The 24,335-nt window shown below is 38.2% G+C and overlaps 1 protein-coding gene across 2 annotated transcripts; it reads right to left on the reverse strand.

Annotated features, from left to right (window-relative positions):
• On the reverse strand, positions 1–23,688 carry LOC104604146 (Polyketide cyclase / dehydrase and lipid transport protein). 2 transcript variants are annotated; one of them, XM_088899102.1, is made up of 5 exons: positions 23,472–23,650; positions 22,844–23,310; positions 10,779–10,974; positions 4,122–4,253; positions 1–580 (listed from the first exon to the last, which is right to left on the reverse strand). In XM_088899102.1, exons 2-5 carry the CDS (start codon positions 23,149–23,151, stop codon positions 455–457), a joined length of 762 nt encoding a protein of 253 aa, XP_088755228.1. In that variant the 5' UTR covers positions 23,152–23,310; positions 23,472–23,650; the 3' UTR covers positions 1–454. The 2 variants fall into 2 exon arrangements, with proteins under 2 accessions (XP_088755228.1, XP_010266697.1); XM_010268395.3 differs by having other exon boundaries at positions 22,844–23,688.
• Between the last annotated feature and the right edge of the window lie 647 nt (positions 23,689–24,335).

Here is a 24,335-nt window from a genome sequence, read left to right on the forward strand (position 1 = left end):
GCAAGGCCTTTCTGAGTGGCATTTCAATGGTATATTAATCACTAGATGGTAATGATAAATGTTATAATAATGATGTACAATTATACATGAAAGAGGAACTAATATTACTACATAAGTAGAAGAATAGCCCAATTACATAACGTGAGGAATAACATCCCACCAGAGGACTAAAGCACTACAGAAAATCAAGGTAGAAAATCCGTTAGCCAAAAAATATATGTTGAGGTGTAAAACCAGAATATTTTAAATGGACCTTTTAACCTTTCATACTGTAATCACCAAAATTCACTATCTACAAACTAAACTTGAGAAAATAGGTAAACAGCAATTCTTGGAGTGCAATGCAGTACGAGCCTCTAAAAGAGTTAGATGACCTCACAGCATGCGTCCAAGGCAGCAAATTGATGAGGTCGGTATTCTCTGGTTCTGATGTCAGGTTCAATGAAAACCATTTTTATGCCCTCTGTCCTCCATAAGAGTTTTCAAGGACTTGGACCCCAGGTCCATATATTAGACGGCAGCGATCAGTAAAAGAACTCACGAGACGAGAGACAACCTCCTTAAAGAACATAGATGCCACCTATTGCAAAAGAACCAGATAATGAATACAAATTTAATTTCAGAGATTCCCAGATGCTTTTCTTCAAAGGTGAAATATTAGCAAGTGTTATAATAAAGATAGCCGGGACCAACATTGGGTAAGGTCTCTGGCTGGTTGTGGCAGAGACTTGAGATCAAATCCCGCTGTCACCAGCATCAGGGGAGTGATGACCTACCCCCCTTTTGTAGGCCCATGAACCAAAAAGAAAAGAATAACATTCTATACAAAACAGAATACCATGAGAATTTCATGGATGCCACCAGCCCTTCATTATGGGTTTCAAAAAAAAAAAAAAAAAGCTTTTCATTATGGAAACAAGACTTATCATGTCAAAAATCCACAGGCAGAAATCTCTGGAGAGAAAATAAGGAAATTTCAATATCTCAAGATTGGCATGGGATTTCTTTAAGTTGTTTAGAGGAAGGTTTTGAACCAAAGCAGGGTTTTGAATTTGGAGAGGTTTTACAAGGTTGGGCATAAAAAGATGATATCTCTCAAAATTAGAAACTTTAGAGAACTAGGTTTTTAGTGGGAATTTCTCAAAAATGGCAAAAAAAGCCTTAGATATGGGGAACGGCTGAATAAGATCTGATCTACACCAAGGTTTGATAAGGAAGCTTTAAAGAATAATTTTCTCTCTAGAAAAGGTGTTCTGGATGTTGAGAAGGGAATGGAGAGGAGACTTACCCAGAATCAACTCAGTCCTTTAGTTGATGATTTTTTTGGTAGACAAATGGGCTATATAACAAGGGGTAGCCCCCCCCCAAACCCCTATACCCACCCCCCCCCCCACACACAATCCAGGAAGGCAGGACTCAATTCCAGGCCTCCGCTAAGAAAAGCTAGAGACCAGCAGGCTAGCTGGCACCTTCAGTCCTTTAGTTGATGATGAATGTTTTCTTTTGATAGTAATTTCCCAAGTCTTTGATGACTGTGGGTGTGTGGGTGGCTGCACTCAAAACCATGAGAGAGAGAGAGAGAGAGCTAGGAATCACTCCTAGGGATCCTATAATCACTCTAGGGCTTTGGACAATCACTCACCACAAGCAATGCAAGCAGAAAATAAGCTCCAAAATTCATTGCCCATTTTGCAACTTTAATTATATGCATAATCTAAACTATCACTAGAAATTTAAAGAAAACTAAATAACTCCTACTTAACCAATGACTAAAAATTTAAATATAACTAAACTATGAGTAGAATTTAAACTAATATATTGGATCCCACATAAAGAAATTAAAATGACCAAAACACCCTTACTGTTCAAAAAAAATACAGAAATACATAAAAAATAGAAAATTAAAGCATTGATTATTTGGCTCCTGCATCAGTGGTTCCCTAGAAATCTACTAGAGATGAATCAAAAGAAGTATGCTGACCAAAAAACAAACAACAAAACATTCAAAGGTGTATCTATGGACTCTATCCTTAGGTATTGGGATGTGGTAGTTTGTAATATAATCCACAAGACAGGCGAATCAGGTTTGAATGGAACCATATTTTGGAATGAAAAACTTCAATTTTGAAGGCTACTCTCTCAGTAATATGGTCCAACATATGTGGGAACTAGGAAGTGTTTTCATACCATATGGGCAACTCTTATTTTGACAATCTTTAACTATTCCAGTCCAGTTGGGAAAGGAACTTTAAGAACTGAGAATCTTTCCCGTTTTGAAGTTGGCCTTCATCATCAGGTTGGAATGCTTTGATCATTGAGAGAAACCACCAAGTTGTGATTGGATAGCAATCCAATACAGAAGCAAAGACATTTGTGTCTAGGTTTAACAGCTCATTAAGGTTGATTCCTCGACCAGCCAATGGCCTTGCTAATTCACCAGCAAGGATAGGAAGATCCAAAAGAAATTGGTAGACTTTTTATTTCTTCTGCAATATCAGATTTTATATATAACTTCCACTTGTTGGTAATAATACATGTATAAGGCTAACATTAGAAAAAGTAGGTTTGCTATGCCAAGGTTCAATCTGGACACTCATGCCTGTAAGTAAAATGCACCTAGTCACACTCACACATTGAGTTGCCTTCTGTACGAACATGTTATTCTTCTAATCAGAAGAATGAATAAACCTTATACTGAGTTTTATGTGTTCTTATAATCAAATGAATAACACTTGTGTTGTTCATTTTATTAATTGTAGTAGTGGACACTCTCTAAGACAACATTTAAAACCTTATTGTTTATTTCACATATTAATGGTAGTAGTGGAAAACTCACCTCAATCACATTCACACTCCTTTCTCACATAGCTCTACATTTCACATTTTATTATGATGAATGAATGAGCAATATTTTACAATTTTAAAAATATCTTTTAATCCGCAATATAGACTTGTTTTGGCTTGCCTCGAGGGGCTTGGTCGAGGGTCCGAAGGTGGAGCCCCTGGCCCAGCTGCTAGGCATAAAAAAACAGAAAAAATGCACAAATTTTCAAAATGCACACGCCTGAGCTGAAGTGTAAAATGTAGGACCAGCTCAATTCTAGTCCTTTGAGAATATTGAATGGCCTTCTTTGATCAGAAATTTATGGCTGTTGATGGTTGTAATGGCTTCTTGAAGAAATAAGAAAGAAAATAAGGATAGAAAGAAGAGAGAAAATACATTGAATCACTCTAGGGTATAGGAATCACTCACTATAATTAGCATAAGCTGAAAAAAACTCAATAAATTTCATTGCTCTTTGTGTAAAACGACCATACATATTTATAGACTCTAAACTCATAATAATTCTAGGAGTCAAGCTGTTAGACTTATAATAGTCCTAGAAGTCAAAACTGTTAGACTCAATAATCCTAGTAGGACTCAAACTAAGCTGTCATGCTATTTCAATTCAAAGAAGACTCAATAACTCTAATCCTACTTATGTAATGACTCTGAAATCTTAAACATAAACAAACTATAAATTTTCAATCAAACCTTATTATTGGACCCTACAGAAAAAATTGTAAAATGGCAAAAAATCCCCGGTGCCCAAAAATACAGAAATACATAAAATTTCACAAAATTTCAATCTTGACTCTTAAGCTCCTGCATCAGCAAGGCACACCAGGCACTCACCTTAAAGAGCTGTGCCTGAGACCTAGGAAAGGTGCATACCCTAAAAGAGGTAAAAAATAAATTTAAGTTATGCTCTTTATGGAAAACAAAGTGGAAATCATTTATAACAGCCTTGAATATAGTTTTAACCTCAAGCTCCCCTCCATAAGAAGAAATAAAAACCCATTATGGACCATAATAGCAGTCAGCCAATAGCATGACCTGCACAACATTACATGAGTGGTATTGTGGTTCTACACAAGTTTTTTTTTCTCTTTTGAGAAAAGGTTACTTGTTTTCCTCCTTTTTTTAGTTGCATCAAAGGACAACAGTCTCCTCATCCCACCATATATGTAGACAATAATTCTAATACTACCAATAATCAAGCTATGAAAGAAGATTAACAGCATCATAATAGCTATTATTTCAGTGTTCAGGTAAATAAACTTAATCAGATGAACAATACCTGACGGTAAAGAGGTGACTGGAATTTAAAGTCCACCAAGAAATAAAGATCACAAGTCCCTGGAACTGGTCCTGGATTAAACTCCCAAATGTTTATCAAATGATCAAAAAGACCACTTTCGGTTGCAGTTGTCTGGAAAAGGAACATCTTTGATCATTAAATACACCACAGCAAAAAAGTAAAAAAAAAAAAAAGAAAAAAGTACCAATGGGAGCAAGAAAAAGGAACAGCATAAAATACAGCTCCTACTATGGGTCTTAATATATCTTAAAATAGTCTTTTTTTAAGAGTACCATTACAAATTTTGTTAATGAAAATAAGCAGAAACAAAATAGATAAGACATCCTCCCAAAATAGATTCTCTCCTACCCCTTGTTTTGCCTGCTCATTTGCAGATATGTAAACGCAATGTATTGCAACCACTTTGTCCCTTTTGAGTTCTTTTGTTTCTCTCAATAAGTGTTTGTACTGCCAAGGACATCTTTCTTCGCTTTGAACCCACCCCACAGCCACTCCTGAATCCCCTTCTACAATGATGTTTGTGAAATTTATTCTCTTTCCCGGTCTTAGGGGAGCAAGTCAGGCAGGTTGGCAAGGTTTTAGCCCAACCCAAAGAATTGAACATAAGGCCCAAGCCCTGACCAAGCACAAGGTCAAGCCTGACCTTTCCAACCTGGGATAGCCTGCACTGATATTTGATACACTAGGGTTGGCTCGGGCCCGGGTCAAGCTCAGGTTGGTCAATCAGCCCACACTAAAATTTGACATAAATGGGGTACAAAGGCAAAGAACATGAATATAGAAAACTGGTTATTGAAGGAGATTTCAAATTGGTTATGGATTGGCTGAAAAGGGAGGAGGCAAAATTCTAGAACTACAACAATGAAAGGAAGAAATTCAAATGGTTGACACAAGATATGGAAGTGAGATTACAATGGGTCAAAAGAAGTTTGCATTCTGGGCTCAATTGTAAAAATTAAAAAGTGAAAAGGGATTATTGGGGAGAGATGAGCGGTTTTATCTCTTGATTGTACTCTGTATCTGTACTCACTTTTCTTTTATCTTCTTTCAATGAAATTTCACAGTTATTGATCAAGAAAAGAAACTGGCACAAATGTATATGTTTATGTATGCATGTATACAAATATATATCCCTCCCATTATAACTGAACCCGAAACAATTGATCCTTCTCTATCCCTTGTTTAGCTGAAGTGTCTGTCATGCCGTTAGCTGATCATTTTACCATTGGGCTTTAAAATTTACATTTCCTTTGTTAGCCACTTAAACTGTTTGGTTTCATTTCTTTACTGCCATAGAGCTCTCTCCCTATTCAGCAACCATCCAAACCTTTGGATCACCTTCAATAATTAATTTACCTATTTGCATTTGCTTTGCCCACAGTACTCATAGTAGCTCTACTCTTATGGAATCCCCTTCTCAAATGGGTCTAGAAAACAATGTTATTACATGACCTTCCTCATCTCTAAACATTCCTACCCAGACCCAGAGGGACTCTGGTTGGCCAAACTCCTGGCATCAAAGTTAAGCTTTAAGAAGACCCCATCTGGGGGAGTCAAGTTTTTTAACCCAAGGCCTTTTAGACATCTCCCAGCCACTTCTCACCACTTCCTTATAACGTCATCTGTAGAGAGAAAGTGCTTCCAAAATCTCGAGGCAATGTACCACCCTTATCTGAATGCATTCAGTAACTTCCCCTTTATTCCTTTCTTGCTCCTTAAAAATTCTAGCATTTCTCTCCTCCCAAATTGTCCAAACAAGTGCTGCTCTCAAAATTATCTTCCTGGTAGTTCTTCTTCTTCTTTCAGCAATACCTACGATTGGATTTGTCTGTGAAAGACAAGTTTACTTCAGTTTGTGATCTTTCTGTGCAAGTCTGCTGGTGATGTGTCCCAAGGAAGAAGATGAAAGACTCAACTGTTTGTCTATCATCGCAAGATCATTGTCAACATCACATGCCTACTTAAGTCAAATTGTATAATCCCATTCTCCTTCACCAGCTTGCTTGGGTCAGATTGGTTAATCCCATGTTTGGTTTTATTTATACCTTAACCAGCCCTATCCATCAACTCCTTTCCACATGTCATCATTTCTGATGAGGCCCACATCTTTTCCCTACAACTTGGGCATAAAATTTAAAACTCACACCATGATTACCTATCAACTATACAGATTTAATCTCATGTAAAGCCTTCTGATTTCCTTCTCTTTTGAGTCCGGAAATTAAATTTTAAGGCATACAATGAGCTCTATCATAAATTAGGCACTAAAGAGGGAGAAAAAATAATTTATAAACTAGCAAAGATGAGAGAAAGGAAAGGCAAAGATTTAAACATTGTTAGGTGTATTAAATATGAAGATCAAAGAGTTTTCATAAAAGTGAAGAAAAAACATGTAGAGGGCACTAGCAAAGGAGATATTAGTCATAATCATACTAATGGTGTTAGAAATGGCATGTAACTTCATAAAATTAGAATTGCTTAAGTGAAATAGACTCTAAATAAGATGAAGGGAAAGGTGTTAGAACCAGATGGTTTTCAAATAGAAGGGTGGAAAGGGTATGGGAGAAGTAGGCTTATTATGGCTCACTAAGCTATTTAATAAAATAATGAAAGAAAATAAGATGCTTGATGAATGAAGAAAAAGCAGTGTAAATATTTAAGAACAAAGGTGATAATACAAAGTTGTAATAACTATCGAGGGTTTAAACCCATAAGCCACAAAACTTTGGGAAAGATTAATTGAGCAAATATTATGACATGAAACAAGTATATCATAGAACCAATTTAGGTTTATAGATGGGAGATCAACCATGAAGCTATCTTTCTTTTGAGACAATTGATAAGAAAAGTTCGGAGAAAAGAAGAGAAATCTCCATATGATGTACATTGATTTTGAGAAAGCAAAAGATAGAGTCCCCAAAGAGATAATATGTCCGATCTTGGATAAGAACAAAATCCCTAATTGGTATATATACCTAATTAAGAATATGTATGAGGGTGCAATAACCAATGTTAGAACACGTGGGAGAGACATCAAATTTTGCAATTACACCAAGGTTCAACACTTAGCCCTTATTTATTTGCATTGGTCGTAGATGAATTGATTAATCATATTCAAGAGGAGGTCGTGCATGTTGTTCGCTCATGGAATTGTTCTAATTGATGAAAGTAACAAAATGCAAAATTAAGTCGATGGAAAAAATCCTGAGAAACAAGAGGTATTAAAATAAGTAGGGCTAAAGAAGAATATACAATATGTAAATTTAATAATAATAGGAGTGCAAATAAGGTTACAATTAGAATTGAAGATCAAGAGATAACACATTGTAACCTTTTACGATACCTTGGTTGAATCATAACAAGGGAGAGATTGAGGAGGGTGTCACCCAAAGAATTAGAGCGGGGTGGGCAAAATGGAGGGGTGCACCAGAAGTCTTATGTGATAGACAAATACCACTTAGATTGAAATGAAAATTGAATAAATGATCCGAGGTTGTGGATCATTTTGCGGCCCTTAGGGGGCTAAGGCAAGGAGACCCCCTTTCCCCCTTCTTGTTTACCTTAATAGTAAAGAAGCTTAGAAGATTGATTTCTAGGGCCAATGCTAGAAATTTGATTAGGGGTTGGAGAGTAGGTAGAGGAAAGGTTCCAATCACCCACTTACAATTTGTTGATGATACAATTCTGCTTTGTGGTGGAGGTGATCCTAGGTGGGTGCAAAACCTGAAAATGATTGTACGTATTTTTGAAATGATGTCGAACCTGAAAGTTAACTGGGATAAAAGTTGTCTTGTACTCCGGTCCTGTGGAGGAGGGTGATGTGGCAAGGGCAGAGATTCTAGCTGCAGCATACGGGATTGAGAAGGCGAAAGAGTTGGGTATTAATAGACTGATCATTGAGGGAGACTCAAAAACTGTGATAAAATGGTTGCAGAAAGGGGAAGGGGTGACATGGCAGTTTTTTTCATCAGTGAATTGTAAGATTTATTAATTCATAGCCAAAGATAGTACATTTTAGGGAGAGGCACGAGATGCTACCTCCCCTTTAAGGAGGGGAAGTGGAGGATACCATCAACCCTTTAGTTAATAAACATAACAAAGGACAAAGAAAATTACAGAGAAGCCCAATAAAAGGAGACCCGAGTAGCCCCTTGTTTAGCAAGATAATCAGCCAAGGCATTAGCCGATCTACCCATCCACTAAAATCTAACTGTCATGTCCCTCAATAGCCATTTAACCTTTTTTTAAATATCCTTAAAGTCCCAAGTGACAGTACCCGGGTCAGCCAACCACCCTACTACCACCTTGGAATATCCCTTGTGCCGCATCTAGGAGTTCAGCCCTCACAGAGTCTCCTATTCCCACCGGTCCCGAAAAAAAGGGCAATGATGTTGTTGTTCTCATTTCTCAGTACACCACCAATCCCAGACGGTCCTAGGTTACCCTGACTACTCCCGTCAAAGTTCAGCTTAACAAAACCCTCCATCGGCAGAGTCCAAGTTACCTGAACTCTAGGCTTCCTAGAGGAAGTGAGGGAAACTGCAGATCAATTCCTCGTTAAATCATCAAAGGAGTAATTTTCAAAGAGCTTTAAGGATTTCAGCCACGAAATAGCCCTTGTAAGAATACACTCCTTGACCTCAAGAATGGTTCTTTCCTTCTCTTGAAAAATTCTGGAATTTCTCTCTTCCCAAATAGTCCAAAGGAGAGATGCTCTTAAACACTTCAACATAATTCTCCCTCTTCTTGTGGTCCACACAAAGGTAGATGGGGAAAACAGCAAATTTACCTCAGTTGGCAAGTTCCACCTGCACTCAAACAAATCAAATACCCAATTCCAAATGGCTACAGCAAAAGGACAAGAAATCAATAAGTGGTAACAGTCCTCATTTTGCGCTTTGCACAAAGTACACCAGTTAGGGGATAAACACAAGAAAGGTCTTTTCTTCTGTGAGTTATTCATCGTATTGATTTTACCGTAGTAAACTTCCCAACAAAAAACACCTAATTTTAGTGGAATGACATGGCAGATAGCATAGCAAAGCAATCCAAGTGGGACGTCAAGGACATGGTAGGGGTGACATGGCAGTTGAAGAATGATTTCCGAAGATTTAAATGGATGTCAAGGAACATGTCAATCCAGGTGGGATGGGTTAGGAGATCTGCCAACAGTTTGGCAGATAGCTTAGCAAAGCAAGGGGTTCAAAGAACACATGTTTTGGGCACATTTGTAATTCTGTCCTAGGTCAGCTTACTAAGCTGATTTCTTTCACACCTTCTTGTTGTATCCTAAAGTTTTCTAATTAATGAAATTCTCTCGAAGTTATTGATCAAAAAAAAAAGTTGTCAAGTGGATTTGAATATGGAGGAAAGACAAATTGTAGAGGGGCAGAAACTTTGGGATGCAAGGTTTTTCAATGACCGATGAACTATTTGGGTTTACCTTTGGGGGATAATCCAAGAGGCAATAGTTTTTGGAATCCGGTAATTGAGAAGTTTACTAAAAACTTGGCATCCTAGAAGAAAAGTTGTTTGTCCTTGAGGAGGAGGATCACCCTAATTAGGTCCACTCTAGCCAACTTGCTAGTTTATTTTTTATCAGTGTTTAGGATTCCAAAAGAGGTTAGTAAGAGGCTGGAAAAACTGATGAGGCATTTCTTGTGGGAGATAGGGAAGGAGAAAAATGACTATGGAGTTAGCTAGGAAGTGGTCAGAATAAGCAAAAAGTTTGGTGTGCTAGGTTTGGGGAATATTTAGGAAGAAGTGTTGCTTTGCTAGCTATGTGGCTTTGGAGATTGCCAATTGATAGGGACAACTTGTGGGTAAAGATAATCATTAGTATTCATGGGCTTGCAATTGATGGTTGGGATGTTGGAGTCTTGGCTAGGGCTACAAGAGCTTCTCCATGGAAATCTATCCATGCTATCCTACCTTCTTTTTTACCATATATCAGTTATAATCCTTGTTCTGGTAATCTTGTAAAATTTCGAGATCATGTCTGGATGGGCAACTCACCCCTAAAAGAACAATTATCTTCCCTTTATGCAATTTCTAACCAAAGGGATGAGCGTATTGCTTCCTTTGTGGTTCCTTCTAATTCTAGCTGAGGGTTTGATTAGGACTTGGGGCTTAGAAGAGGATTGTGTGACTTTGAAATAGGTTAGCTAGACCTTTGATCTAAGGTCTTCAGGGGGTTTTCTTGGACCCCTCAAAAAGTGACCACCGGATTTGGACTCTTTCCCCTTCAGGTATCTTCACTTGTATATCTTCCTTTTTGTTCCAAATCCAGCTGAGTGATAACTTGGGCCTACCTTAATGGTAACAATTATGATTTATTGGTGGTCAAGTTTCTGGAGTATGATGGTGCAACTTTGTAAGAGAACTATTTGAAGTTTGATCAAGAGAAACAATGTATTATTTTTATGCATCAAAAACAATGCATTATTTTTTGACATCTTATAAGTGACACCATAAGTTGGACTGCTCCATAAATCTCTGAGTCACATTGCTTTGAATTTCAAGCCTATGATTATAGCATTAACTGACTTCTATATCTTTGCCAAAAGATAAAGGAAGGAGATTACAGGGAAAATTCTCTAAGAAAAAAATTTTAGAAATTTAAGAACAGGCAATTACCTTTATAGACTTGGGTTTGTTCAACTCTACATGGGAAACATAACTTTCAACAAGAAATTTAAAACCAATCACCAGCTCAGCATCAAAAGATCCATCATCATTGCGTCGAAGTATCTCTGATCGCTGACACCATGGAACAAAATCTTCATACAGATCAACAGCTGCAACCACTGCAAATAACTGCTCTGGAGAGTACCTGTTCATAACAAATCAAATTTGCTCAAATGTTAAACAACACTAGGTAAATGAACTTCAAATCATAGCAGAAAGGCCACATGAAGTCGTCACAAAGAAAAGAATTTTGATGCAAGATAAAGAAACCAACTTTATTTAGAAGGAATGACAAATTAATTAGCTTTGATAGTTTGATTGACCTCTTCACATCTTTCGAGACTCATAAGATTTTGGTTTCTACTTTTGAAGAACTCTCCACTACCAAAAAATAATTAAGAAACTTCTAAAAAGTTATTATCCTCTCCTACATCAAGTCCCTATCACAATTTGGTCATAACTCCCATGTACCGAAAAATATATCAGATTTGAGGATAGGATTCGTGACTTGCTGAAGGAGAATTAATGAGTCATATTTTATCCAGCATAGGTTCATCTTGGTGCTCCAGAATTATGTATTTGCTCTCTTTGATATCCAGTATACATTCCTTTTTTTTATAGTTAAAATATCAAATTTTCATTAATGTGAAACAGATTACATGAAAAGTCCCTTGGAGAGGCACAAGATGTCACATCTCCAAACAGAATATACAGAAAACAAAGAATAAAATACATGAATTCTAATAAAAAATTACAGTTGAGCCCAGAATAAAGTTTCCCTATTTGCCCCTTGTTTTTCCAAAACATCAGCAGAGGCATTAGCTAATCTCCCCACCAACTGTATTGCTACAGACATATTCCTTGTCAACCACTTGAATTTTTTTAACTCATTCTTGTAGCACCACATGACATTCTCAGGATTCTTCAACCATTCCACCACTACCTTAGAATCCCCTTCAATCACCAGATGCTTCACACCCAATTCCTTTGCATGAAATACTCCTTGTATGGCTGTTAGTAATTCTGCCCTAACAGAATTCCCAAAGCCCAAGTGGCCAGAGTAAAGAAGAATGTTGCCCTGGCCACTCCATCCAATGTTTTAAAAGGCGTGGGAGGCATACACCTGGAGGCGTGCCTCTAGGTGAGGCGCTCCCAAAACACCTTGAGGCGGAGGCGCTGACACCTCTGAGGTGTATGCCTCAGGTGCAAGAGGCGTACACTTCATGCACTTTTTTCATGAGGCGTGCTAGAGGCGTACGCCTCATGCACATTTATATAAAAAGACAAAAAAAAAGAAAAAAAGGAAAGGAAAAGAAAGGGAAGGGAAAGAAAAAAGAGAGAGAGAGAGAGAGAGAGAGAAAAGGAAAGGAAAAGGAAGGGAAGAAAAGATAAGGGGAAAGAAAGTGGTTTGCCCCCTGCCCCTTCAGCTGGGGGGCTTCGCCCCCTTTTTGATGCAGCCCAATTTGTTTTTTTTTTGAGTTAGGGGGGTCTTGCTCTGCTCCGGACCCCCCTCCCCTTTCAACTAATGTTATTCATCTTTATTCTTCTTAATATAAAAGATTTTTATTAAAAATAAAGAAAAAATGAGATCCCTCCTTCTTCATCCTCCTCTCCTTCCTCGTCCTAACCCCACTCCTCTTAAGGAGGCATAAGCTTACGCCTCTTGCGTTCTGAACTATGCCTCACGCTTCTAGGTAGTGGAACGCCTCGCATCACGCCTCCGCATTTTAAAACATTGCTCCCATAACATCCAGCTTCATTGAGCCTTGAGAAGGGGGGAGGGGGGCAACTTGTAGTTACCCTAACCTTTGAAGAGGAGCAACTTTCTACTACTAATTGGTTCTTCCATATGTTAATAAAAGAGAACTGGTGAAAGAGTTCCAAGATCTATAACCAGTGTATTGCCCTATACATAATACAATCCTTCAAAGCTTGGCAGCCCCTCTCCTTTTCTTGGAAGATGTTGGCATTCCTTTCTTCCCAAATTGTCCAAATCAAAGCTGCTCTCGCACACCTCCACATATTTCTACCTCTTTTATGGGGCCAAATGAAGGTAGAAAGGTTAAAGATCGTGCTTACTTCTGCTGGCATATTCCACTTGCACCCAAACAAAGAGAAAAGCCATACCCAAAGCTCTGCAATGGCAGTACAAGATAAGAATAAATAGTAATAGCCCTCACCACGAGATCTGCAAAGAGTACACCAATTAGGTGAAATACTATGGAAGGATCTTCTCTTTTGTAGGTCATCCAAGGTGTTCACTTTCCCATGGAACACTTCCCAACAAAAAGCCATAACCTTGGGGGGAACCGGCCTACACCAGACTTCTTTGAAGGGGAAAACCTGTTGAATGGAGGTCTAGCAAAGGAGCTTGAAAAAGGAAGCAGCCTACACCAGACTTCTCTGACCCAAGTGTCCTCCCAAAACCGAACTGAATTTCCAAAACAAACATCATACCTAACACAATTGAGAAACTACAAAAAAAATCTATGAATTGACTTCCAAGGTGTTGTCAAGTTAACCCTCCTTGATGTACCAGCATCCTACCCATTCTCTAAACATCCATGTATACTCTTCACCACTTCATGCCAAAGCCTCTCCCACTCCAAGAGCCACCGCCACAACCACTTCCCTAACAATGCCAAATTCTTTTGAACCACATTTCCTAGACATAATCCCCCTTCCTCTTTACTTCTACCCACAATCTCCCATCTAATTAAATGATCTTTTTTTACCTTCTCCCGGTTCCCAAAGAAAGTCTCTCATCACTTTCTCCAACTTCTTTGCTTCTCTAAGCAATATCCCAAAGACAAAAAGGTAGTAAGTAGGTAGGTTCGCCAAGGTAGCTCTCATCAAAGTGATCCCACCACCTAGAAAAATATAATTGTTCTTTCACAAGGCTAATCTCTTCTCAAACTTCTCTGTTACTGGAGTCCAAAACCTACTCTCCCTAGGGTTTGCCCCTAATGGATGCCCTAAATAGGACAAAGGCGAAGAAGAAATAGAACACTCAATCTCCAAATTGATACTCGCTATGCATCTCTTTTCTAGATTGATTTTCAAATTGGAAATTTTTTCAAAGCCTCTAATCAAGTCTTTTAGGTTTCCTACCTTCTCAATAACCATCACAATAAAAAAAACATCAAATCATCTACAAGCTGGAGATGAGTAACTAGGACTCGACTTCTGCCTATTTTCCATCCCCTTATAACATCTTCCCTATCAGCCCTGGTGATGATTCAACCAAGCACATCAGCTACTAGGGTAAAAAAGGAAAGGTGAAAGTGGATCCCCTTGTCTAATACCCTTACAAATTGAAAAAGAAAAAATCCCTTAGCACCCCATTAACTTGGATGGAATAATGGCAAGTACTAACACAACCAAACATCCAGCTACACCACCTTGCCTAGATCTCTTCATCTCCTCCACACATTCATTGGCAATCCCTTGTAAAGCTCCCCAAGATGGGGCTGAGGTCCCACTTACTCCTCTAGACCTCCATACACTCCTTGCCCATCTTCCATCCAAATCTAATATTTTGTTTCTTGTAATAGCACAATGCCAAACTTTTCCCTTTTGACTAGATCCTTAATCACCCTCCTTTCCCTAGCACTCTCCAATCCTCTCACATTCCAACTAATTATTTTCATAGCCATGAATCAGAAGAAAGCCCTCAAACACAAACCACACCTCCTTACTTTGCACCCTTCCTCCTATCTCCCCTACCACTAAACTCTAAATCTCCCTTAATATCACAAATTAAACTCTAAATCTCCCTGACAGCTCAAATAGTTGTCAAGGCGACGACTAGGTGGTTTTCCATGGGCGCCTCACCCAAACGCCCCGGATTTTGTATACTAGGCGCACACCCAAAGACTTAAGCAAGCGCCTAGGCAACTAGGCGGGCGCCTACATACATCTAATATTTTTTTTTTAATTTGTTATTTTGATATTTTATTAGATGTTTTATTCTTTTAAAATAAAACCGGTTACATACTATCATTATTTTATTATTAAGATAACAATACAAAACCTTTTTCCGAAGACTTCATTCCCCAGCCCAACTCCATCGCACCTCTGCTTCAGCAGGTAAGTTTTTCCCTTCTTCTTCAGTCATTTTTTGCTTTTTTTTCAAAAAAACAGGGGCTCCGCCCCTATACTCCTCCCTTCCTCCACAGCTCCACTCATTCTTCTTCTTCCGCCCCTGATTGTTCTCAGTCGCTAGTCCTAGTCTCAGTACCTTTTTTTTTCAAAACAGGGGCTCTGCCCCTATACTCCTCTCTGCCCCTGACTGTTCTCAGTCGATAGTCTCAGACTCTCAATCCCTTTTTTTTTTGAAAAAATGGGGGTCTATACTCCTCCCTGCCCCTAATCCCCTATACTTCTTCTTCTTCCTCTTCTTCTTCCGCCCCTATACTTCTTCTTCTTCCGCCCCTATACTCCTCTCCTCCCTTCCTAGTTCCTGCACTTATTTTTTTTTTCAGTTAATAGTTAGTGTACATGCTTGCTAGTTAGTGTATAGTTAGTGTACTGTGTACATGCTTGCTAGTTATATGAAATTTATAGTTTTATACTCATTTGAATGATTTATAGAGTTAATAGTTAGTGTACATGCTTGCTAGTTAGCACACAAAACCAATAAAATAGCTTACAAAAGCATAGATAAAGTAAAAACTCAAGAAAATTAATATTTTAAAATTTCAACACCTAGGTGTCGCCTAGCCTCACCTTGGTGCCTTGAAAACTATGCACCTGACCCCTCTCATCAATGGGAGCCAAAGATAAAACTTGAAATCCTCCTCTATTAGAGTCAACCCCTTCCTTACCACCATCTCTCTCATTTCACTGTACCCATCCACATGGCCTTCCTTTTGTTTGAGTTCCTCAAATTTTGTGCAAATCAGATCCCATATTTTATCCACCTCCCCACTCTTCTCTTCATTGTAACCTTACCCAAATCTCCCCCTTTCTTCCACCACCACACTTACCCTTCCCTAGAGCATCCAACAACAGTCCCTTCTTCTAGGAAAAGAATCTTCGTGTTCAAATTCCCTATTTGCATGCAGGTCAATGCTACCGAGGGTTGAGGTTTCATCCAAATCGTAATCATCGCTGCTATCTTCTACAATAGGTCATTCTCCACTTTCTAGCTTCTCTAAGTCATTGTGCTTGACACATATTGGATTCTGCCTCTCAAACGACAAACATTTCATTTTCTTGGTTGGGATCCACTACAGTGAGTTAATTGATTGAGCATTGTCATCAACTTTTCGTAACCGAGAGGTGGAGCTCGAAGAGGAAGAAGATAGATGGTTAAAATCATCTATCAACTACTTCCCCCCAGCCATGTGAGGGCTCATGTGACTTCGGTGCATCTAAAACAACTTTAACCATGAGCTTGGTGCTAAGCCCACCAGACTTAGACTCCTCTCTAGCCCTCAGCCCAAGAGATTTAGGTGGGGCCAATGGCTCAATGTGTCTTAGTGATCCATCCTACTTCATGTGACTCCTTAACCTGCCAACTCAGTCTACTCCTGGTTCAGCCAACTTGTTCCTTGGTTTATTTTGGGATTTAACATTTGCTTATTCGCTAACCTCAATAACACTAGAATTTGTCATGGCAGTATTCCCAATGACCACCTGTGCAAAAGTTATGCTACGTGCCGGGGAGGTCTCTTGTTCTCTACACCTTTGACCTTCTATCTACCCAACGTCTTTTTGGCTTCCCAATGAATGTTGGCCCATGTTGGTATAACTTCCATCAGCATTTGAATCTTCTAATCTCCTTACTCCACGTACAGCTCCCTTGGCATTCTTCTTACTTTCAAGTTTCAACTACATATTTCTTACTATCTTCAGTTCCAATCTCTTAACAGATAATTTGTTTGCCTTTTGAATTGCTCCTTCCACAAAGATCCAGAGCCATTCCATGGATCTAACTCAGTCAACACAACATAGCCCTCCTTGCTTCCCTTTATCTTCAACCTCAACTCATAGTTGTCAAGGTGATGCCTAGGCAACTAGGCGACTTTTAGAGGTCGACTCGCCTAAAGCCAATATGGTTTTCATATTACCCATAAATATTGTATCATTTTTTGAATGCCCATATATATTTATATCATTTTATTGGTTGGTTTTATTTTATTAACATACACCCTGTTGTATGTTACACTTTTTCATTAAGATAGTTCTTCTTTTATTAGAGTTACGCATATGTTACAAGTCTTTTGGGTTTGAGTTCTGAACCGAGACTGAGAAGAGAAGATAGAAAAGGACAACTGAGAAGAGAAGACAGAGAAGACCAACAACTATGAAGAGTTTCCATTGTTTCAACCGAGACTGAGAAGAGAAGACCGACGACTGAGAAGAGTTTTTCAGCCCAAGACTCCACGTCGTCTAGGACCTCCAGGTAAGTTCTTCATCTGTAAATCGTCCTGTGGTCCTATATTTTTTTCTTACGTTTTTTCAAGAAATATTGTAGGAAACAAAACAGGGGCTCTGTCACCACCTCCTCCTTATTCAAATGGTCCTATTACTCTTTTATTTTCTTAGTTTTTTTTAAATACTTTTGGGAACAAAACTGGTCTCCGCCCCCTTCTTCTCTAAATTTTTTCCTGTATTTTTGCACTATTTTTTAATAATATTTATTTTGGAACGAAACAGGAACGTCCTGTGGTCGCCTAGGCTCCCCTAGGCGCCTTAACAACTATGCCTCAACTTTCCTCTAACTTTCACTTCCTCAAAGGCTTAACAGGAAATCATTATCTTGTTTGACCCAGCTCTTTGTAGGCTGGAATTCTATCCTTGTTGCTGTGTTATAAAAGCGGAAGACGCAAATAAAGATGCAAGGGCCATTTTGCTAACAATGAAACATCTGATATCTAGAAAAAAGAGAGATGATAGCTGTGAGTGATGTCTCTAACATCCAGGGTATGGCAGACTTGTTGGGCTACAAGGTTGGTCAGCAGCCAGCAAATTATTTGGGGTTGCCATTGGGAGTCAAATGCATTTCAAAAAACATTTGGAATCCAATAACAGAAAGAATGGATCAGAAATTGGCCACTTGGAAAGCAAGGTACCTCTCCAAAGGTGGAAAGGCAACACTCATCAAGAGTGTCCAAGCAAGTTTGCCAACGTACTTCATGACCCTTTTTCCTATCCCCTCGGAAGTGATAGAAGTTTTAGAAAAACAAAAAAACAAAAAAAAAGATGAGAGATTTTTTGTGGGTGGGTTTTAAGGATTCACACAAAGATCATCTTGTAAACTGGGGACAGATTTGTAAACCCCTATTTCAAGGGAGGTTGGGGTTAAGGAGATTAAAATCTTTCAACCTAGATTTGCTAGGAAGTTGGCTATGGAGGTTTGCTGCTGAACCTGACAACCTCTGGAGGAAAGTAATAGCAGAAACATATGGGCTGGATGAAAGTGGTTGGAGTAGTGGTCCACCCATGTCGACCTATGGATGCAGTCTGTGGAAAGGAATATGCAAAGCTTCGAACCTTTTCAGAATGGAAGTTGGATTTAAAGTTGGGAATGGAAGAAGGATTAGGTTTTAGTTGGATGCCTGGACTGGGGAGAATTCCCTTGAGGATATGTTTCCCACCCTGTTCAGTTCGGCTGAAGATAAAGAAGCCTTGGTAGCAGATACATTTGTGATAAGGGATAATGCTATTTGCTGGGCTCCAGCCTTTAGAAGGGACTTCAATGATTGGGAGATTCAGCAGGTGGGGAATCTCCTGGTTTTGCTTCAGTCTCAGGTTTTGAATCTGCAATCTGAGGATTCTCTAGTGTGGAAAGGGAACAGAAGTAGGGAGTTTTCAGTTAAATCCTTCTACAACGCCATAAGGGGAGGTTTTGAAACCCTCTTCCCAAGCCGGGCCATTTGGGGAACAGTGGCTCCCTCTAAAGTAAATTTTTTGTATGGGGGCAGCTTTAGAGAAATGTCTCACCAAAGAGATGTTGGTAAGAAAAGGTTTTAACTGCAGTGACCTGAGGTGCAGCTTCTGTGGTGGGGATACAGAAACAGTAAACCATCTGTTTCTACACAGCAACTTTGCCTCAAAGATCTGGAGCCACTTCTTAAGTAGTCTGAGGTTAAGCTGGTTTATGCCAACGTCAGTTAAAGCCTGCCTGGAGGCTTGGCAGATCTGAGAGATGACTAAGAAAGGAAAGATTTGCTGGTCTTCTATTCCCTAAGCAATTATGTGGGTGGTTTGGACAGAAAGGAACAGCAGGGTCTTTGATCTTTAAACCTCTACTGAAGCTGAAGTCATCAATTTGGCTTTGGGTTGGTTGTCTATACATACTGAATTTAAAGAGGTTACTTCTGATTGTAAATTTTTGAAGATGGCCTTTTTTTGAGGTCCTTCTGTTTTGGTGTGTACAGCTTCTCATTGTACAAAGGACCTTTTACATCAATATAATTTATACTTAAACTTTGCTCAAAAAAAAAACATATGATATCTAATAATAAAAGTCAGTTTTATCCAAAAACTGAACTGAAAATTCAAAATATGTTAAAACATGATAAAAATGCAGTTTAATGCAAAATATGCTAAAAAATCAAAAATATGCCAAAATTTAAAAAAAAAAGCAAGATATTAAAAATATTAAACACATTATTAATTAAAAATATAAACCTAAATTATAAAATAAACGTTTTAAATAAACCTATTATCTCAAATTACATAAATATAACATGTAAAACATATTTAAAATGAAAATTTAAAAATAAAATCAAGCATAACATATAAAACATATTCAATCATGTAAGCTCTTAATCTCTTTATATTTTTTCCCAATTGCATTACTTCAAATAGCTAATATTGCTCACTGATCAATCCTAATAAAAGATATTTTAAAAACACTTAAAATTATAAATCTCTTGGTCAAGGGTCCAGAGGTGGAGCCCCTGACCCATCTGCTAAGCACAAAAAAAAAGAAAAAATGCACAGATTTTCAAAAGGTGTGTGCCTGGGCTGACGTGTAAGGCACACCAGGCACATGCCTTTTGAAAGTGATGCACCTGGGACCTAGGTGAAATGCATACCCTAAATTGTGGCTCGCCTGTGCACCTAGGCATGCCTTTTAAATCGCAGACTTGTTGGCTGAGTGAGCCCAGTATATCATTCCTTAAGATATGCAGAATTTCTTATGGAGGTGGAACCAGTATCCCCTGGCTGTCAAGGCTCAAACCAGTTATGTGAAGATAGCAATTGCAAGCCACCCGCTGGAAATTTAGAAAAGGCTAGAATCTTCCAGAATGAAGATCAATCTGCAATGGAGGCGATTGGGCATAAATGGCAGAGTGATGGATTGGATCTAGACTTTGAATATATCATAGTTGTCAAGGCATCACCTACGTACCTGCCTAGGCAACAAAAATGACAAGGTGGATTCTTTTAAATTAAACAATGGCTCCATCTTTGTTCCTTTTCTCTTTTTAAATTTTATTCCAAATTAGTTTTTAGTTGCTAATTTGCTATGAAATTGCTCTATTAAATACTTGTTATATTAGTATTATTTTTGAAAGTATTGAAATTAATATCTGTTATGGGGCTGGGGTTTGAGAGGTCTATCGAGAAGAGGTAAGATTGTATGGAAGGCGTTGCCAGCGGTGGTGTGGTCAATTGGTCAGGAAATCTTAAAAGCATTTGGGGAAGGTAAACTCCTGGGTGGCAACTCACAACCTGTTAAAGAATTGTCCTTACAATTCTTTTTTGGAGTATAGTAATCTTTTTATATGATGTTCTTTTTTTTTTGGAGTATAGTAATCTTTTTGTATGATGTTCTTTTTTTTTTTTTGGAGTATAGTAATCTTTCAGTCTTCTATTAATGAATTACTTTACCTTTTCTCTCAAAAAAATATATATACTATTGTCCTAGATATGATGATTTCCCATGTTATGAAAGGAAATGTAATGTTCTTAATAAAGAATGTTGCTATTTTTTCAATTAATATGCATGCTCAATGATATATAGAAGTAGGGAACTGGATGAACTTTAGTTTTTAAATTATTTATCAAATGATAGTTTTTTTATTTTATGAAATTCTTATCTCCTAGGTGCCTGCCTAGGCATCTAGGTGACAAGGTGCCCCCACTGTCACCTAGAATTGCCTAGACACCTTGACAGCTATGGAATATATTTAGAATTCTATGGACAATCTTAAGCTTCAAAGATTGGATTGCCATTTCAAGATTCCAGCTCAGTACGACCTATTGAATTGCAGCCACCCCAAAAGGAGAATGCCATTAAATTGATTTTCGATCACTGCTTGTCTATAATTTTGGTCCATCTGGCATAGGACAAGTGTTTAGACAAAACAACATACCAACACAAGGTCTCGATTTTTTGCTATGGCCTTGTGAGCATAAGTTACTCAGTCGGAGTTGAGTTCCTCTCCCTCCTTCAAGTTCAAGAGCTGATGGCTTATCTCTCAATTATGAGAGGCTCACAATCAAAGTAGATATCCAGATAATGATCAGATGGACAAGGGATTGCACTGTTTGCACTTTTTCTGTCTCCCAACATAAATACAATCAAAGCCAGAACATGAGTTCCCAAACACAGTCAAAGACCCAAACTTCCAGGTTCTGTAGCCCCTCAATTGTTTCCCAAATGCATATGGCACTCATGAGAGACGCAAGAGTTGATAGTGCATTTCATCCTTTCATTGTCATAATTCTCCTCCAAGGGAGATGCAAGAGTTCCATTTGATTATCTGAATCCAGTGAAATCTACAAATGGTCATTCAAAATGATTTACCTAATACCTTTGTCTATAAATCCCATTGGGTCCAACATGAGCACACATTTTTCTAGCCAAAACTCACAGCGAGAAAGTGTTTCCCTAAAATATTCATATACTCAGCCTTTTTGTTTTTCTCTTCCGTTTTTTTTTTTTTTAATTTTTCCTTCCCTTTTAGACCACTTAGGGGTCCATATCCAGTCTACCCCTCCCAAGACCCCAGATAGCTGGGACCAACATCAGTGTCTTACTTTGCAAGCTTGCTAATAGTGTACTGAGATCTCTGGTGTATTGTTTGTTTTTGTTTCTTTTTAGTTTGAAGTCTTTATGTTATGAAGGGGGTTGGTGTTTTTAGTTGAAGGGGTTGTGTTGTTATGTGGGTGATATTTTATCACCTCTTTGTTTTCTTTTGTCCCTCTCTCTTAATAAATTTTTTCCTTTTTTATTTATCTCCGAGAAAAAGGATTTCTTAATGAATCAAAGACAATTTCTGACACTAAGCAAATATCTTGTTCTCACGGATGCCTAGATTTTATGATGCATATGCTAGTGATCATGCTATAATTGGCATCTAGATTAAAATTCATACTGGGAATTAGATATCCCACTGCAACTTCACATCTTTGGTAGTTTGGTTTGTTTCCTATCAATGGCAAAGGATATATTAGAAAATTGAAAAAGAAGGTACAAGACTATTGATCAAAAGAGGATGTGTAAGGGACAAAAAAAGGCCCTAAGATAAACAAAAGGTGCTAAACATACAAACATACATAACTCCAAACCAGTAGAGAAGATTACAGAAGCTCCTTCCCATACTCCCTCTAGAACAGCTGCCATCCACAGGCATGGCAGCTTTCAGAGCCCATTTGAATGAGTAGTTCAAGCTGAAATCTAGCGAACTTGCTTTTATGACAATGTGACTGTTCCTCCAATGACCAAATCAGAGTCTCCAGCCCACTCAGCAAAGCATTAGCTTCATATCATAGCTTTAACTCACTGCCTCCGGATTCTTTTTTCCCCATCTTATCAGTAGTAGGAGAAAAATATCAAGAAAGAGAAACAAAACTCAGGATACTCTTTTGATCAAGGAATGTTACAGACTTGCAGGATAATTCATATATAGCAAGCTAGGTAGTTCAGTAGCTTTTGAAACCGTACAAAAAGCAAACACTTTTAAATAGAACAGCAGTACAGTAGATAAAGAGATTAGACAATCAGAGAAAAACAAAAAAGCAAATAAAAGGTATGTAAAAGGATAGCATACCCGATGACACGCCTCTCCTCGTAAGTCTTAGAAAGAACATTCCCCTCTTCTCCATCTCCACAACCAAGGAAGTTCCTCCTTTGCACAATACTATAAATGTTCCTCAGTGGAAAGTTAACATCGTTATCAGTGCCAACCAACTTATCGACGGATGCACTTTCAATACCTGCAATGCTACTCAAGCACCGAAGCTGCACAAATCTTCCAAACCGTCCACGATTCCTAGCAGACCTCAGCAACAACCCTACATTGTTTCTACCTGATAACAACCTCCCAACTGCCTTAGAGGCCGACACAAGAGGCGGCATTGTAAAACAACTCTTTCCTTCACAAGTTTGAACCTCTCAATATCCTTATTAAGTTTTCCCACTCTTTCTCCAACAATTCTAAATGCTCTAGAATTTAGTAATCAATCCCAAAATGCTCTAGAATTGGGAAAACATTAAAAAATATAAATTTTGTCAACTCTGCAAAAAGGAAAAAAGGAAAACAAGAAATCAACACCCACCCACCCAAATTTCTTCAAACAAAAACAATGATCCTCAAATGAATAAGAGATTCCGATAGAAATCCAAATATCCGAAACCAAAGTTGCTCCAAAAACAACCAAAAAAACTCGAACCAATACCAGATTAACCCTAAATCGACGCCGAAACGCAAATAAATTAGCTCTCCTTGGAGAAAAGAATGGGGCCAGAGAACATTCGAACACCCAAATCTACTGACGCGGACAGTAATGGTTGACTCTGGCCGCCAAATTTGATGCGTTACAGCAGGAGATTGGCTGCCCTGAAGGAGAGAAGCTGGGGGAGGAGAGAAAACGACGATTGCTGGTTTTAATCGACGAGACGGGGTCATGATGTAATCTAGGAAATAAATTCCAATCTGACGGCACTATGCCGGCTTTGTTGAGTCCAACTTTTTCTTTATTTGTTAAACCGGCAGCGATGAGCCTCCATCTTCGGGATCATTCGTACAAGGCTTTGTAGCCGTTGATTGGTTAGATATCGTGTCCTTTCACATATGTGTTAGGCGGTCTGATAAAAAGCTGTGTTCTGTAATTCTGTTTAATAATAACGCCTTACGTGAGAATGTCAGAACTTTTGGTGTTTAGTAACATTTTTTTAAAAATTTTGTATAAAAATCTTAGTAGTTTGAATAAAGTTTGACATCTCTCTATGCCAAGATGAATTTAAAAAAAAAAAAAATGGAAATCTTTATTTAAAATTTCTAAAAAATAGTCCAAAAGAGGTTTCCCATGTCTTTTTGGAGTTATAGAATTTTTCTTAACCAAATGAGAAAAAATCAAAATATAGGCTGTTAAACTTCAACAACTCACAGGAAAAGATGCACCAAATTGAGTTGAAGATGGATTCAGATTACAAAAATCAATGATTTCTTGAAAGTTGATAATTTGTTTGTTTGATTGCACTACTGGTGTGCAATGGTGTGTAGGTTGATTTATGGACAATAATGTTTATTTGATATTATT

This window comes from Nelumbo nucifera, chromosome 2, assembly GCF_055504915.1.
Source record: "Nelumbo nucifera cultivar China Antique chromosome 2, China Antique-T2T, whole genome shotgun sequence".
In the NCBI taxonomy this organism is placed as follows: Eukaryota; Viridiplantae; Streptophyta; class Magnoliopsida; order Proteales; family Nelumbonaceae; genus Nelumbo; species Nelumbo nucifera.

Excerpts from the sequence above, each read along its gene's own strand:
- LOC104604146 (XM_010268395.3), bottom strand. The coding sequence starts at position 23,151 with ATGCCGCCTCTTGTGTCGGCCTCTAAGGCAGTTGGGAGGTTGTTATCA. Across the intron at positions 10,975-22,843 it reads GAGGAGAGGCGTGTCATCGG|GTACTCTCCAGAGCAGTTAT; the intron begins GTATGCTATCCT and ends TGTTATGAACAG. Across the intron at positions 581-4,121 it reads AGTCACCTCTTTACCGTCAG|GTGGCATCTATGTTCTTTAA; the intron begins GTATTGTTCATC and ends CTTTTGCAATAG.